This window comes from Leptodactylus fuscus, chromosome 2, assembly GCF_031893055.1.
Source record: "Leptodactylus fuscus isolate aLepFus1 chromosome 2, aLepFus1.hap2, whole genome shotgun sequence".
Taxonomy (NCBI): domain Eukaryota; kingdom Metazoa; phylum Chordata; class Amphibia; order Anura; family Leptodactylidae; genus Leptodactylus; species Leptodactylus fuscus.
Genome location: NC_134266.1, coordinates 75,888,224 through 75,902,892, shown reverse-complemented (window position 1 = coordinate 75,902,892; position 14,669 = coordinate 75,888,224). Strand labels below are relative to the sequence as shown.

The following is a 14,669-nucleotide window of genomic DNA, read 5'->3' as shown; positions in this document are numbered from 1 at the left end:
AGATAACTACACTGAAAAGATGACTGCATGTATAATGGCACGTACTGCTAACAATGATTCTAACAAAGTGAAAGCTTGATGACGGTTATGCCATGGTCATTCTTTAAGGGGCATCTTGTCAAATCAGGTAAAATTATTTAAAAACCACTTAGAATGTTGTGCAATAACAATAGCAGTCATATGCCATACAGGTCCTTTGTAAGGCTCCGTCAGGCCCAGCCATGATGTGTTGACTTGGGCCACATGTTGTATGCAATCTCTGACTATATTTGGCCAGCGAGTCAGCACATCATTGTGGGCCATGTAGACACAGGAGAGTAGACAGGTTCTGGCCCATAGTGGTACGGTATCACTGCCTTTATTACTTTATTATGTGGAAAGAAGCTGTGGTGCTTATTTATTAGAATTCTATATTATATAATTCAGGTTTTTTGTTCTTTTTTTCATTTCAGGTTCCCAGCATGTTTCAGATAGGGTTTCATTGTGATTGACAATGAGCATCAACTCTTCCAGTGGAAATGGTGTGGAAACTGAGTCTACTACAGAAAATGGAGCTACCATTGTAGCCGAATCCATTGCCATAATTATTATTGACATTCTAATATGCCTTGGTAACCTGGTCATTGTGATCACACTGTACAAGAAATCCTACTTACTGTCGCTCAGCAATAAGTTTGTGTTCAGCCTGACACTCTCCAATCTCCTTCTGTCTATGCTGGTTCTTCCATTTGTTGTTGTAAGCTCTATCCTGAGAGAATGGATCTTCGGAGTCGTGTGGTGCAATTTTTCTGCGCTCCTCTACATGCTGATCAGCTCCGCCAGTATGCTTACCTTGGGAATTATAGCAATTGACAGGTCAGTAATGTTTGTATTTCTATCTCTTCTCATGTAGTTCCTGTAAATATTTGCACATGAAGGCCAAAAACACTTGAGTTTATTAATACATAGCATGTGTTGATTGTATTATTAATACAAAACGCCACTTCAACTAAATTGTCTATCTATAACTATGAAATACGTATAGATATGTGGCTACTGAGGTTAGATTTAAGTCTGTAGGCATTCAACAACTGAACGATTTCAACCTCTATAGAGAATAGGGGATATTGTGGTGATGTTCACCGGGATGTTGAGCCATGCCGACTCCAGTGCCGTGGCCAGCTGCGCTAGGTTACGCGTTTGAGCATCCATGGCGCGAACAACCCGATCGAGGTGGTCCCACAGATTCTCGATTGGATTCAAGTCCGGGGACTTTGCTGGTCAAGGGAGTACGGTAAACTCATCCTGGTGCTCCTTGCACCACGCACGTACACTGTGAGCTTTAGGACACGTTGCATTGTCCTGCTGGTAGATGCCATCGTCCTGCTGGTAGATGCCATCATCCTGAGGAAAAACATTTCACATGTAGGGGTGAACATGGTCTGCAAGGATAGATGCATACTTGTGTTGATCCATCGTGCCTTCCGCAATGATGAGTGCACCCAGATGGCTGATGATTGTTTTTTTTTAACGTCAACATCTTAAGTAGGCGGTGGTCACATTAATATGACTGGACTGTGTATATCACTAAATGCTCCTAACAGAGCAGAGGAAAAACTCAGTCCAGATGGTAGAAAATAAACACAGATTAGAAAAATATATAAAAAAAAAAGAAGGTACATGTCCTTTAAAGGGGCACTCCACCCACAGCAAATTACCCCCTATCCACCAGATAGGGAAAAACTTGCTGATTGGTTGCTGTTCCACTGGAACCTCTGCCAGTCTTGGGAGCTGAGCACAGAGACCCCTTCATCAGGATGTTTACAAATGTATCACTACAGTCCTTTGTACAAAGAAGCCATTTCTTTCCTCTTCCTTCAAGACTAAGCAATTGTACAAGCCAATGTCCACAGCTGTTGTATCTCAGCCTGTGTTATTCGCTTCCATTTTTGTATGTGAGTCTTAAAAGGGAAAGTTTATTTTTTTAAGAGTAGGAGTTCAGCTGTCGACAAGTTTTGGCCAGGACTGATGATCAGGCGTGTTTATTGGCTGTAGGCACTTAAGATATGGCTCCAAGCCCAGAAATTTAAAGGACATTTTGCAAGGAACAAATGCTCCATTGTATGATACATCTCTTGAAAGTACTTCATGTCTGGGTCTAAAACTGTAAATTATCAGCTAAATTAGGTATTTTATACCTTTTTATACTGTAACATTCCCTTATCAAAAGGTGCGAGGTTATCCCGAGCACTGGATGATGGCCACTTATAATGTTAAAAGGCTATTTACATAGTCATAGTCTGGTGCTAGAAATGACTGTTGGACTATAATAACTGTTCGACTATTGGAATTAAAAATATGAGTTCACACCTCTTAAAGGGATTGTGAACGTTAAAGAGGATCTTTTATGTCCTCAGGCACATGAGGTTTTATATACCTCTAGAAAGCTGACAGTGCACTGAAATTGTGAGGAACGCGCCTTCCCGACTGTACTTGTCCGTAGACTAGTACTGGGGTGCGTTCTTCACATCTTAGCGTCATTGCTGAACGGCAAGGAATGCCCCCTCTGACAGTACAGGGCTATGGACGAGTACTGTCGGGAGGGGGGTGTTCCTCACAGCCCAGCTAGACTGTAGGGATCACCCTTCTGACAGTAGGCAGAGATTGGTAACGGCACCGATACCTCCAGCCCTGGGGCACATAATGTGAAAGCCGACAGTGCACTGAATCCCATTATGGCCAACTTTGAGATAGAACCAAGTTTTAAGTTATACTTTCCCCCGCCACTACTATAGAGAATGAATGGAGCTGTAGGGTACATTCTGAGCATGCAGGTTTATCAAGATGTGGGAACTGGACCCCCATTCTCAAAATTTTGTACAAGTCCTCTAAGCTATTCTTCTATTAAATGGACAGCTGTACATCTGAATTACCAACATATAGCACTAAATTTCCCTGCAGTGTCCATGATAGGCTTTGCCAGGAGTGGGACTCTGGGCAGTCAGATGATTGTGGTGGTGGGTGCTTTCTGACATTGGTCATTTAAGGATAGATTATTTGTGTTATTATTTTAGGCTACGTTAACATCTGCACCAGGCTGTCCATTGTTCTGGTCCATCGGAAGAACAGAACACCGACCAGGCAGAGCACTAAAATAACGGAAACATAAGGAGTCATATGGACCCATTGAGTATAATGGGGTCGGTTGTATGACTATTGTTTTTAAGATGAAAACGATGGAAGAAAAAGACTAGCGTGCAGGACTTTATCATACATCAATTTCAGGCAGATGTGAACTTAACCTTGTGTAACATTCATTTAACTCTTTTAATGCTTCACAAGTTATCAGAATTCTAAGACAAAGATATCATACTTTTGGGAGCAACACAGTGGCTCAGTGGTTAGCACTGCAGCCTTGCAGCACTGGAGTCCTGTGTTCAAATCCCGTCAGGAACAACATCTGAAAGGAGTTTGTATGTTCTCCCTGTGTTTGTGTGGATTTCCTCCCATTCTGCAAAGACATACTAATAGAAAAAACAATGTACATTGTGATCCTATATGGGGCTCACAATCTACATAAGGAAAAAAAAAAAAAGATATCATACTTTCCGATCCATATATTTTCCTGAAGTAGAAACCTGGCACAAGCCTTGTCTGACCTAGAAAGTGCACAACAGCACAGTTCAAGCTGTGCATAGTATCCACATGCCACGTAAACTTGTATTGTGCACCAGAACTAAATACAAGTGATTGATTTTTTTTATTTTTCTATTTTTATTTTTTTTCATTGTGTGATGCCAAACAAATGAACATTCATTTTCTTTGTGTTTTATGTAGGTATTATGCTGTACTGTATCCGATGGTATATCCTATGAAGATAACCGGAAACCGGGCAGTATTGGCTATAGCGTACGTGTGGCTGCATTCTCTCATAGGATGCCTTCCACCTCTTTTTGGCTGGTCATCACTGGAGTTTGATCACTTTAAATGGATGTGTGTAGCTGCTTGGCACAAGGAAGCTGGGTACACCGCCTTTTGGCAGATATGGTGCGCTTTGCTACCTTTTATCACTATGATGATTTGCTATGGATTCATTTTTCGAGTGGCTCGCATAAAAGCCCGAAAGATCCATTGTGGGACTGTTATCATTGTACAGGAAGCTTCCCAAAAGAATGGGAGAAAGAATTCCAGTACGTCAACGTCTTCTTCAGGAAGCAGAAGGAATGGATTTTCCAATGTTGTGTATTCAGCTAACCAGTGCAAAGCTTTCATAACCATACTGGTTGTTATTGGGGCCTTTGTGCTTACCTGGGGGCCTTATATGATTGTTATAAGCACTGAAGCCTTATGGGGAAAAAACAGTGTTTCGCCTGTGATGGAGACTATGGCTACATGGCTCTCCTTCACAAGTGCAATTTGCCATCCTCTTATTTATGGACTTTGGAATAAAACTGTGCGCAAGGAGCTTCTCAGCATGTGTTTTGGCAACCGGTACCGAGATCCATTCCATCAGCAGCACAGAACCTCACGAATGTTCAGCATCTCTAATAGGATCACAGGTAACATCTGCACCAAAAAGCCCATAGTACAGTGTTTTGTCTGACACCTCTACAGCAGTCAGGCTGACAACATTTCCTGTACATACTTTTACTAATAATCTCATTTTATTTGCTAGATCTTGGATTATCCCCACATCTGACTGCTCTAATGGCAAGTGGGAAGGATTCAGATCACCAAAGCACTACAACAAATACTGGTTTCAGCTATTCCAACGATTCAGGTAACTTGTTTGTGTAATCTCAAGGGGACTATTGATGACTTAAGCTTCTTATAAGTCAAGGATATGAAATTGGTGGTGGATTTCTTGCACCTATAGCGATCAGCTGAATGAAGGTGAAATGGCACAGCTCCATCTACATTCTGGAATGGTACTGCAGTTGTGCCCCATTCATTTTAATTGGAGAGAGCTGCAGTACCATTCTGGGCCACTGCACAATGGATGGAGCTGTGCTAAACAGCGGAAACACATTGGTTTTTTTCCCGGCAGCATATTTCACAGAAGATCTGCAAAGTTTTTCTCTGCAGACTTTCTGCTTATGCTTTCTGTATAAGTACTGTATACTTATACGGAAACCACCAGTACTTCCGCAGGCTTTATTGGCATGCTGCAATTTACAAAAACGCAATGGTATTGGAAATTGCAGCATTTCCACAGTGAGTGCATTTCTCACAATGTGTGGATTGTGGGAATGAGTAGAACCCCATTCCCTTTGCAGGGACTGTAAAACACTAAGGTTTTTGCTATGGCCGATCCATGGCATTTACACCACATGGGGCCCTGGCCTTCGGTGGGATTAGTATGTACGTATACAGTATTAATCTTTTTAAAGGTGGTTTCCAGCAAACAAGATCACGGCTCCACAGTTAGGGTTAAAGTTCATCACACTCTAAGTAATAAAATCTCTGTGTTCATGAATGTTCTGGGATATACAGTGAAGGAAATAATTATTTGATCCATTACTGATTTTGTAAGTTTGCCCACTGACAAAGACATGAACAGTCTATAATTTTAAGAGTAGGTTAATTTTAACAGAGAGTTAGAATATCAAAATTAAAATCCAGAAAATCACATTGTGTAGATTGTATACATTTATTTTCATTTTGCAGAGAGAAATAAGTATTTGATCCCCTACCAACCATTACAAGTTCTGGCTCCTAATTAACTTGTTACCTGCATTATAGACAGCTGTCTTATATTGTCACATGTATAAAAGACTCCTGTCCACATACTCTATTAATAAGTCAGACTCTAACCTCTACAACATGGGCAAGACCAAAGGGCTTTCTAAGGATGTCAGGGACAAGATCATAGATCTGCACAAGGCTGGAATGGGCTACAAAACCAGAAGTAAGACGCTGGATGAGAAGGAGACAACTGTTAATGCAATAGTAAGAAAATGGAAGAAATACAAAATGACTGTCATTTGACATCAATCTGAGGCTCCATGCAATATCTCATCTTGTGCAATATCCTTGATCATGAGAAAGGTGAGAGATCAGCCTAAAACGACACAAGGGGGAACTTGATAATGATCTTAAGGCAGCTGGGACCACAATCACCAAGAAAACCATTGGTAACGGATTACGCCATAATGGATTAAAATCCTGCATTGACTGCAAGGTCCCCCTGCTCAAGAAGGCCCATATGCAGGCCGGTCTGAAGTTTAGCAATGAATACCTGGATGATTCTCAGAGTAATTGGGAGAAGGTGCTGTGGTCAGATGAAACAAAATTTGAGTTCTTTGTCATTAACTTAATTCGCTATGTTTGGAGGAAGAAAAATGCTGCCTATGACCCAAAGAGCTCTGTCCACACTGCCAATCATGGAGGTGGAAACATTATGTTTTGGGGGTGTTTCTCTGCTAAGGGCGCAGGACTACTTCACTGCTTCAATGGAAGAATGGATAGTCATGTACCTTAAAATCCTGAGTGACAACCTCCTTCCCACCACCAGGACATTTAAAAATGGGTCATAGTTGGGTCTTCCAGCAGGACAGTGACCCATAACATACAGCCAAGGCAACAAAGGAGTGGCTCAAAAAGAAGCACGTTAAGATCATGGAGTGGCCTAGCCAGTTTCCAGCCCTTAATCCCATAGAAAACTTATGGAGGGGGCTGAAGCTCCGAGTTGCCAAGCGATAGCCTCAATATCTTGATGATTTAGGGCCCCTTCACACGGAGTATTCGCTGGCTGATTCTGACAGTGTAAACGTTCCGAATCAGCGGCGTTTAAAACAGAGCCCATTGCTTTCTATGGGAGCCAGCATACATGCGCTCCCCATAGAAATGAATGGAAAAAAGCAGCCCATTCATTTCTATGGGGAGCACACGTATGCCAGCTCCCATAGAAAGCAATGGGATCTGTTTTAAACGCCGCTGATTCGGAACGTTTACACGTTCAGAGTCAGTGAGTGTATACTCTGTGTGAAGGAGCCCTTAGAGATGATCTGCAAAGAGGAGTGGACCAAAAGTCCTGCTGACGTGCGCAAACCTCATCATCGAATATAAAAATGTCTGCTGTGCTTTCCAACAAGGGTTTTGCCACCAAGTATTAAGTCTTGTTTGCCAGAGGGATCAAATACTTATTTCTCTATTTAAATAAAGTTGCAAAATTTATACAATGTAATTTTCTGGATTTATTTTTGATATTCTATCTCTCACTGTTAAAATTAACCTGCCCTTAAAATTCTAGATTGTTCATATCTTTGTCAGTCGGCAAACTTACAAAATCAGCAAGGGATCAAATACTTATTTCTTTCACTGTCTGTAGTAGCAGTTTATGATAGTAGCTGCTCTTGCTTGAGTAGCAGGATTCCCTGTGTGAGTACATAAGTTCTTGGTAACATAAGGTTTCTCCTTGTAACCAATAGTTCTTTGTCAAAGAATAGGCGTCTCTATGTTTATAGAGCTTTGACTAAATGTACTTCAAATCCGAGTTTTTCAGGCAATGCATTTCATATGGATGGGGATCCTGTCTTCTGTTTAATATCAGGTTTCCAGCTTTGTGTTTGCAGTTTGCATTTGACCATTTTCCAGTAATAATATTTGAGCATCTTCTTTGTCTCAGGAGTGAGAAATTTATTCCAGAAAAAAAAATTGTACAGCCATACAGATAGAACGTGTCCTCAGATAACCCTTTTATTGGGCATTCACGTTTCATGGCATATTTCTAGGATATTTCTGGGACTCCCCCACCCCGATCCTGAGAATGAAGGGTACACAGTACTGATTTAATGTCATCCCCTTCACTGTTTCCCCTGCTCCTGCCTACTTTCTGTACAGGGGAACTGTAGTATGGCTCGCAATGGTATAGAGGGATGCAGTCGGAGATTCTTGTTGTGTAGACGTAGGGTCCCAACCCTTAATATACTTGGAAGAAAGAACATCACACTTGAAGTGCTGGAAAATTTCATATATTTTTATTCAATCAGTGTCATCACTGTGGCCCCTCCGTACTTGGGATTAGTGGGGCCCCAAAGGTCAGGAATAGGAATGCAATGTTGAGTGGATTTCCAACTATCAGTTTTGACTTTTGTATGGGATAGATGAATGTTAGATCTGTAAGAGTTTACAAATTACCTCCCTCCCATTGTATAATTTTTTAACTGCATGGCTTGTTGCATATTTCACAGAAATACAATCTCTAGGTTTTTTTTTTTGTTGTTGTTTTTTTTTTTAAATTAGAGGAGCTTTACAGCTTCTGTATGACCAAGGCTGTCAACCATTTATGAAGGCGCTAAATTTGTAATCTGGTAACATAGACTTCATAGCCCTGCTTCTACCTAACAGCATAGCCATAGTGGTGTGTTTGTATGGAGCGGTGGTCAGTGAGCATGGAAACTTTATAGCAAGCAGCTGACACTAGGTTCACACTAGCGTTCAGCTTTTTGTTCTTTGAGTCCATTTGCGGACCCGAGAACCGCAAACCTAATTTGCTTAATAAGCAGTTACCTGTGGAAATCCGCGGTCTCCATAGACTATAATGGGATCCAGTGGGTTTCTGCCTGAAAAATATTGAGGGAAGTCCTTGTTGAAGGACTTTTCTCTTTACATTTTTCAAGTGGATTTGGGTTTGAAATCACCAAATGGAGAGCAGAGGCAGGTGTGCACCTAGCCTTAGTGAGTACCCCTGCACTAATGATTTAACATTAGTATTTTTTTTTTTCTCTCCCCCCTTCCCTTGAATAGGCACTGATGTCATGCTACTAGACGACTACAGCTCCGATAGTGCCCAGCAGACTCGCATCCTCTATTCCAGAAGAAAAAGTTCTGTCACTTTTGAAGATGAAGTGGAGCAAAAAAATGGTAAGATCGCTCTTTTGATTTTCTGTTCCATCATACATGCATAAGAAATCCATTTCTTTCTTTTTCACTTCCCAAACACAAATGAGGCGATTGAACCTGCACAAGTCCTTCATATTCAGTCCTATGAAATGATTAGGATGTATGGACATCTTTGCTAAAACTCAGTCTGAACTGGGGCTGTAAATAGCACCAGCCTCAAACAAAGGGGAAAATTTTGATAAGTAAATGATGCCAAAAGAAAAGTGCATGATGTTCATATGTGTGTTTGAGATACTTTGCTCTTGTCTCCACACAAAAGGATACTGCTTAAAGGGTTACACCTGACATGAAGTGGTGAAAGAAGTATCTAACATGCCCAGCCTGAAAACATTGACACTCATTTACTATCTAATACTTACAGCACAGCCTTGGACCAGGCAGTCAGAAGATATCAGATTTATCACAGTGGTGTATACTATGTATGGCAGATTCCTCTTTGCTAAATGTTAGACACTTTTCACTGTAAGCTAACTTATGAGTGGCTTATTTCAGACTACTAGGCTATTAGTCTATACTAGGACATGCCAATGAAGAATATGGTGTGTTTTAGGACTCGACAAAATCATACCGCTTGTCTAAACACTTCAAAAAAAGTATCTCGCAAAGCACAAGGATCTACTTTTGTTACTTGTTTTTTTTTTTTTTAATAAAACCATGGATAATGTAAGACACTATAATAAATTTTCCTTAACTTAAAGAGATTGTGTGACAGCCGACCCTGCACAGATTAGCTGTTAATGGCTGCCTCCAGTCTCTACTATACAATGCACCGGAGCCTGATAGGTACATTCACTGTATACTGGCCTGGAGTCATTTCTGCTGCTGCTCCAAATGAGATCAAGGCTAGGTGACCTCTGGTAACTTCTCCTGGCCAATATACAGCGTATGGAACTATCTGATTCCAAATCCAAAAAGTTAGAAGACCATTTATAGTTTCCAGATAGCAGTAGATATTTTTCAGTTGTATCTTCATAAGAAAATAGAAAATCCTTGTTCATATGCCTTATTAGGGTTTATGGCTTCATGCAGAGGGATTCTCTGCTTATAACCCCATCTACATAGTCCAGTCACTTTAATGTCACCACTTGTTGAAATCCAGAATAACCACTTTTCTCAGAGCGGACCGCTGCGAGACGTGGAGGAAGAGAGGGGAAGTTATGGTGATGTTCACTGGGATGTTGAGCCATGCCAACTTTTTTTGCAGAAACCTATAATGTTCATACTTGTGTCCACAGATCCTAAGAATGCACCCACTGAGGAAACCTCATCTGCAGTGTCCTTGGAATCCTATGCATTCAGTTTAGCCAAAACAATTGAGATGGATGCAAAAATCAGCTTGTTTGGAGAAGAAGCATTGCGTCCCTCCTCTGCTTTGCAGCCCGTGTCAGGACATCCTGGGGGAGTCCGAGGCAACAGAAGTCATGCCATCCAGAAGCAAAGGGTTGTGCTGCAAAGCATTGAAGAAGGGACCTCATGACACTACACTCAGTTATACATGCGTTCTGATCACCAGTAAGAAGGTACCAAGATGGAAGGTATTCATTTAGCATGTATAGCAGACAAAGGGAAATTGATTCTCCACATTCCCAGCGCCAACTGCCTGTTTTCAACCACTTCCGTAAACTGGGGATCAGAATGAACTCTATAGCGCTGTACAAAAGGTTTCCTCTTTGGTCAGACGAAGTGTTACATACCAGTTGTATTGCTTTTGAGATAGTCCATTTTGTTACTTTTGTATGGGATTTTTTTTACATTTTTTATTTTTTTGGTACTTCGTGTTGCTTTTTAGATATAAACACGTTTTAGTTTATAATAACTGCAGCACACTTTTTTGTAGATTTTTATTACTATTTTATACAAGCCGTTTTCCTTTTTCTAGCACTAGTGCTTTTGTTTACATGTATTTATTTTTTTATATCTACTTTATGGATTTTTGTTATTTTCTGCTCTGGAAGTATTTATTTTTTTTCAGAAGAAAATGACTGCCTTTACACTTACCGTACATTTTTTTTTATATGTGTGTGTGTGTGTGTGCCTATGCCTACATGGTACTGTCAATGACTTACCGATTTATAAAATATTCCAATCATTTGCCTTATGTCAGTATTAAGCTAAAGGTTTTGATGCAATAGGCCCACAATTGGATAATGAGAATTCCTGTATAACTACTGTAGGTACTCTGAGCATTTCGTGGCAAGCAAGTGTAAAGGTTGGGCCAAATTTGATGCAGAAATCTCTGATTCATCCAAACTGGGTTTGCAGAAATTAATCTGCTTGTGGAAAAAATAGCCCAGTCTTGATGAATTGAATTTTCTCAGAAATTTGCCACATTTGAATATATTTATAGAGTTCCAGAGCAGTGTTGACATATTTGGAGTGTCTGTAATAACCTTTTTATTGTCTTAAGTACTGAACAATATATTGAAAGAGAAAACATTATAAATCAGATCGCAGAAACGACGAGGTGTCCAATATTATAAATATTGGACATGTTAAATCTGAGTGTTGAATGATCCTGGTTCTGCATGGGTTTGCTTAGTATAATGGCCACATAAGGGTATTAAAAGCTATAATCTGTTCATTACAGGGAGCCAGTCACCATTCAAATGCAGTCCATTCTTTCAGTATCATGTTAAAGAGCAAGAGGAGCTGAGCAAATTAATTCTGTAGTTTTAAATGGGTTTTCCCATCTCCCTCACTCAGCAGCTTTTCCCTGCGATCTCCTCATTTCCTATATTCTTCAACAAGCTGGTAGATGGTCTTTGACTGTTTATATAGATGTAGATATTTCCTTTGTCATAAGCGATTTATGTATTATGATTATGATTACTAGAAATCTATAATAATGTGATCAAATACATACAGTACATGAATATTACAGTATATGACACAAACTGCAATTAGCTGACCTAATGGCATAAGATAACCACTCTGAGAGCAAGCATGAGAACTCAGCCCCCTTCTCCTTAAGAGAGCAGAGTCACATCACCCGTCCTATAATACTGGGTAAAGAGAGATAAACAGGTTGGGTTCCTTGACAAGATTATATAAACAACGGGTGGAATAATTTCACATAGCAGGTAAACAAAGCAGCATTTCTAAAGGAAAACTCTTGAATTTACATAAGGTAGCAGTTTATATCCTTGAGATGAGAATATTCCTTTTAAAAGAAAAATATTTAGTATAACTTGTTTATCGATTGAATTCCATGCTCTTCTACATAAATAGTGGTGGCCAAAAAAACCCGCACAACTTCACAAAATGTAGTGATTGTCTTTTTCCATTTCTATCCTTTTCTCTCCTGCATGACGCGTATTTGGCAATTTTGTACATGTCACGTGACATTTTTCAGTTGATTTCCTAGTAGGAGGTATACATATCATCTGCAGGGACTCTATTTATACGCATCACATACATTTCACAAAATCCACTGGTGGTGCATTTTTTTGGCGGCCACTGTATATACAGAAATATATAGAGAGAGTAGAGCGCAATTTTCCACGTATGAGAATGCATATGGAGATTGCTGCTGATGGGTGGGTAGACCCACCCACTGGACTCCTAAACGTAGGTAGAGCAGGGATTCCTATAAACACTTAGTTTTGAGGTGTGTAAAATGTATACACTAATCTTCTTCTAGCCTTCTGCTCTATAATGTGATGCTAACAGATCAGACACTGCACCGAGAATTTATTAACCCATTAAGACATCAGCTGATAGGGCGCCTCCAAGCTCCAGAATCTGCTGCTGTGTATAGGACCAGAGACAGCTCTGCTCTTATTCAAATAGAGTCCACTATAGAGTGGCCGGGCTGCAAGTTAGTGCCTATTACTTGAATAGGAGCAGATCTGTGTCTGGCTCTGTGTACAGCAGTAGCTCCTGGAGTCTGGAGGTAGTCAGATCAGTCCATCAGTGCAGAGTCTGGATGTTGGACCTCACTGATCAGATACTAATATCCTATGCTGCAGATGGGTTATCGGTATAAAAAAAAAACTTAGAAAGAAGCGTTAGTCTAAAATAAAGTCGTTTAACATATTTCCTCCTTTGGTATATCCATTGAGTAAGGGAGAAGTATCAACTGAATGATCAGTAATTGTACATTTATACCATTGCATGACAATAGATTTCCTAGAAATATTTCCAGTTTAACTAAACCTGAAACGATTGGCAGGATGTTGAAGATGTACAATGCTTGTTCTTGTGTCTTTAGTTTGTAACAGCAGATGACAGGCAGATGATGTCCCCGAGCTGCATAAGCAGTATGATAACATTTCTAATCTAGTCAGTATTAGTTTAGGCAGGTAAAGCTAGAAATGTTTGTTGGTACATGAACGCCTTGGTGTATTGTGTGTGACAGTGCACACTTTGATTCCAAGATGGTGGACAGACTGTAATAATTGTAAACAGATAGAACAGATCGCATTCTGCTTAGCCAATTACTGGCTGGGGCAGGTCACTGCTGCTTCTGGTGATTTGGCTCATTTCAATTGTTTGAAGATGGACAAGGAAGTAGACAGCAGCGGGGTATATAAAGCTCTGAAATACTAGCGGCAAGGGATTGTTTTAGTAAGAAATGCTTTTTCTTTTTAACCCATTCTGTCTCTTCTTAAGATTTCATCCATAACTGCTGTAAGGCTATATTCAAACTCAGCACATAGCCCTGTACAGTCAAAGGGGGCGCTCCTTACCACCCAGCAATGACGCTAAGCTGTGAGGTACGATCCCCATTACAACTCTATAGATGAGGACTCGATCTGACAGGTTTCCGTCTTCTGCCGGCAGAAGACGAAAACCTGATAACGGAGACCCGAATGCTGGTGTGAACCCTGTGTCAGCAGTGAATCCATTTTAACAAGTCTTTTTAGTGGGACTTTCAAGTACATTCCTTAAAACCAGTTGCCTCAGATGACTCCGGTCTTCAGCCTTAACATAGAGAAGGGATAGAGTAAGGTTTGGCATTTCAAGGCATTTTCAAGTCAAGGCATTTCTATGTTCTCCCCTATGGTTTATTTCACCATACACTATTTTGTAATATATTATAGGTATTTCAGAAGAATGTATTATCGCTATGGAAGCAGCCATTGTATGGTTTGGCTTGGTCTGGCATCTATCTTGTATTTTGGCGTAGCTCTACATTGGCTCCAGTGTTATGGCAATGAGTTTGCAGCATGGCTGACTTGTTTTCGTTCTGGTATTCTGTCTACTTCTCAGTTTAGCTTCTCACTGTTTTTTCTAAGCTCAGAAATGTATCTGTTGTTCAAAGTGTTAAAAATGCAGATTTTGTACTTTATATTTAGAACCCAAGTTGTAACCACCATTTTTATACCCTTTATATTACTGTATTGACAGCAGCTCGCCGGAACACTGTGGTCTCTTCAAACAGCTGCTCTGTGGGGTCCTGGGTGTTGGACCCCATCAATCAAATACTGGTGACCTATTCTAAAGGCTTTATACCAGGATAAGGGGCTATCAATGAGAAACACAGACCTCCACTCATTGGCATCAGCCTATTTACATACTTGAATGCAAACTCAATGGAGGAGGAATGGTCTCTGTTGCGATCATTTCTCCCCACTTGCCTATATCCCCGATGGCTAACCTATGACATGCATGTCAGTGGTGACACGCTGAGACTTTTTTGCTGACCTGCAGCAAGCTGACAGCATTCAGAGGTGCGGCAACTCTCCTGCTTCCCACTGAGAGCGAGGATCTCTCCTGCTTCACAGTCAGAGCGAAGTGCGAGCGGCGGCCATCTTCCTTCCGTTGGAGAAGTTGGTTGTTAGGCT

The 14,669-nt window shown here is 40.7% G+C and overlaps 1 protein-coding gene across 1 annotated transcript; it reads left to right on the top strand.

Annotated features, from left to right (window-relative positions):
* Window positions 1-455: 455 nt before the first annotated feature.
* On the top strand, window positions 456-10,619 carry GPR161 (G protein-coupled receptor 161). The gene is made up of 5 exons (XM_075264022.1): window positions 456-855; window positions 3,817-4,538; window positions 4,655-4,759; window positions 8,728-8,844; window positions 10,119-10,619. Exons 1-5 carry the CDS (start codon window positions 494-496, stop codon window positions 10,358-10,360), a joined length of 1,548 nt encoding a protein of 515 aa, XP_075120123.1. The 5' UTR covers window positions 456-493; the 3' UTR covers window positions 10,361-10,619.
* The last annotated feature ends 4,050 nt before the right edge of the window (window positions 10,620-14,669 follow it).

Excerpts from the sequence above, each read along its gene's own strand:
- GPR161 (XM_075264022.1), top strand. The coding sequence starts at position 494 with ATGAGCATCAACTCTTCCAGTGGAAATGGTGTGGAAACTGAGTCTACT. Across the intron at positions 4,760-8,727 it reads CAGCTATTCCAACGATTCAG|GCACTGATGTCATGCTACTA; the intron begins GTAACTTGTTTG and ends TCCCTTGAATAG. Across the intron at positions 8,845-10,118 it reads TGAAGTGGAGCAAAAAAATG|ATCCTAAGAATGCACCCACT; the intron begins GTAAGATCGCTC and ends TTGTGTCCACAG.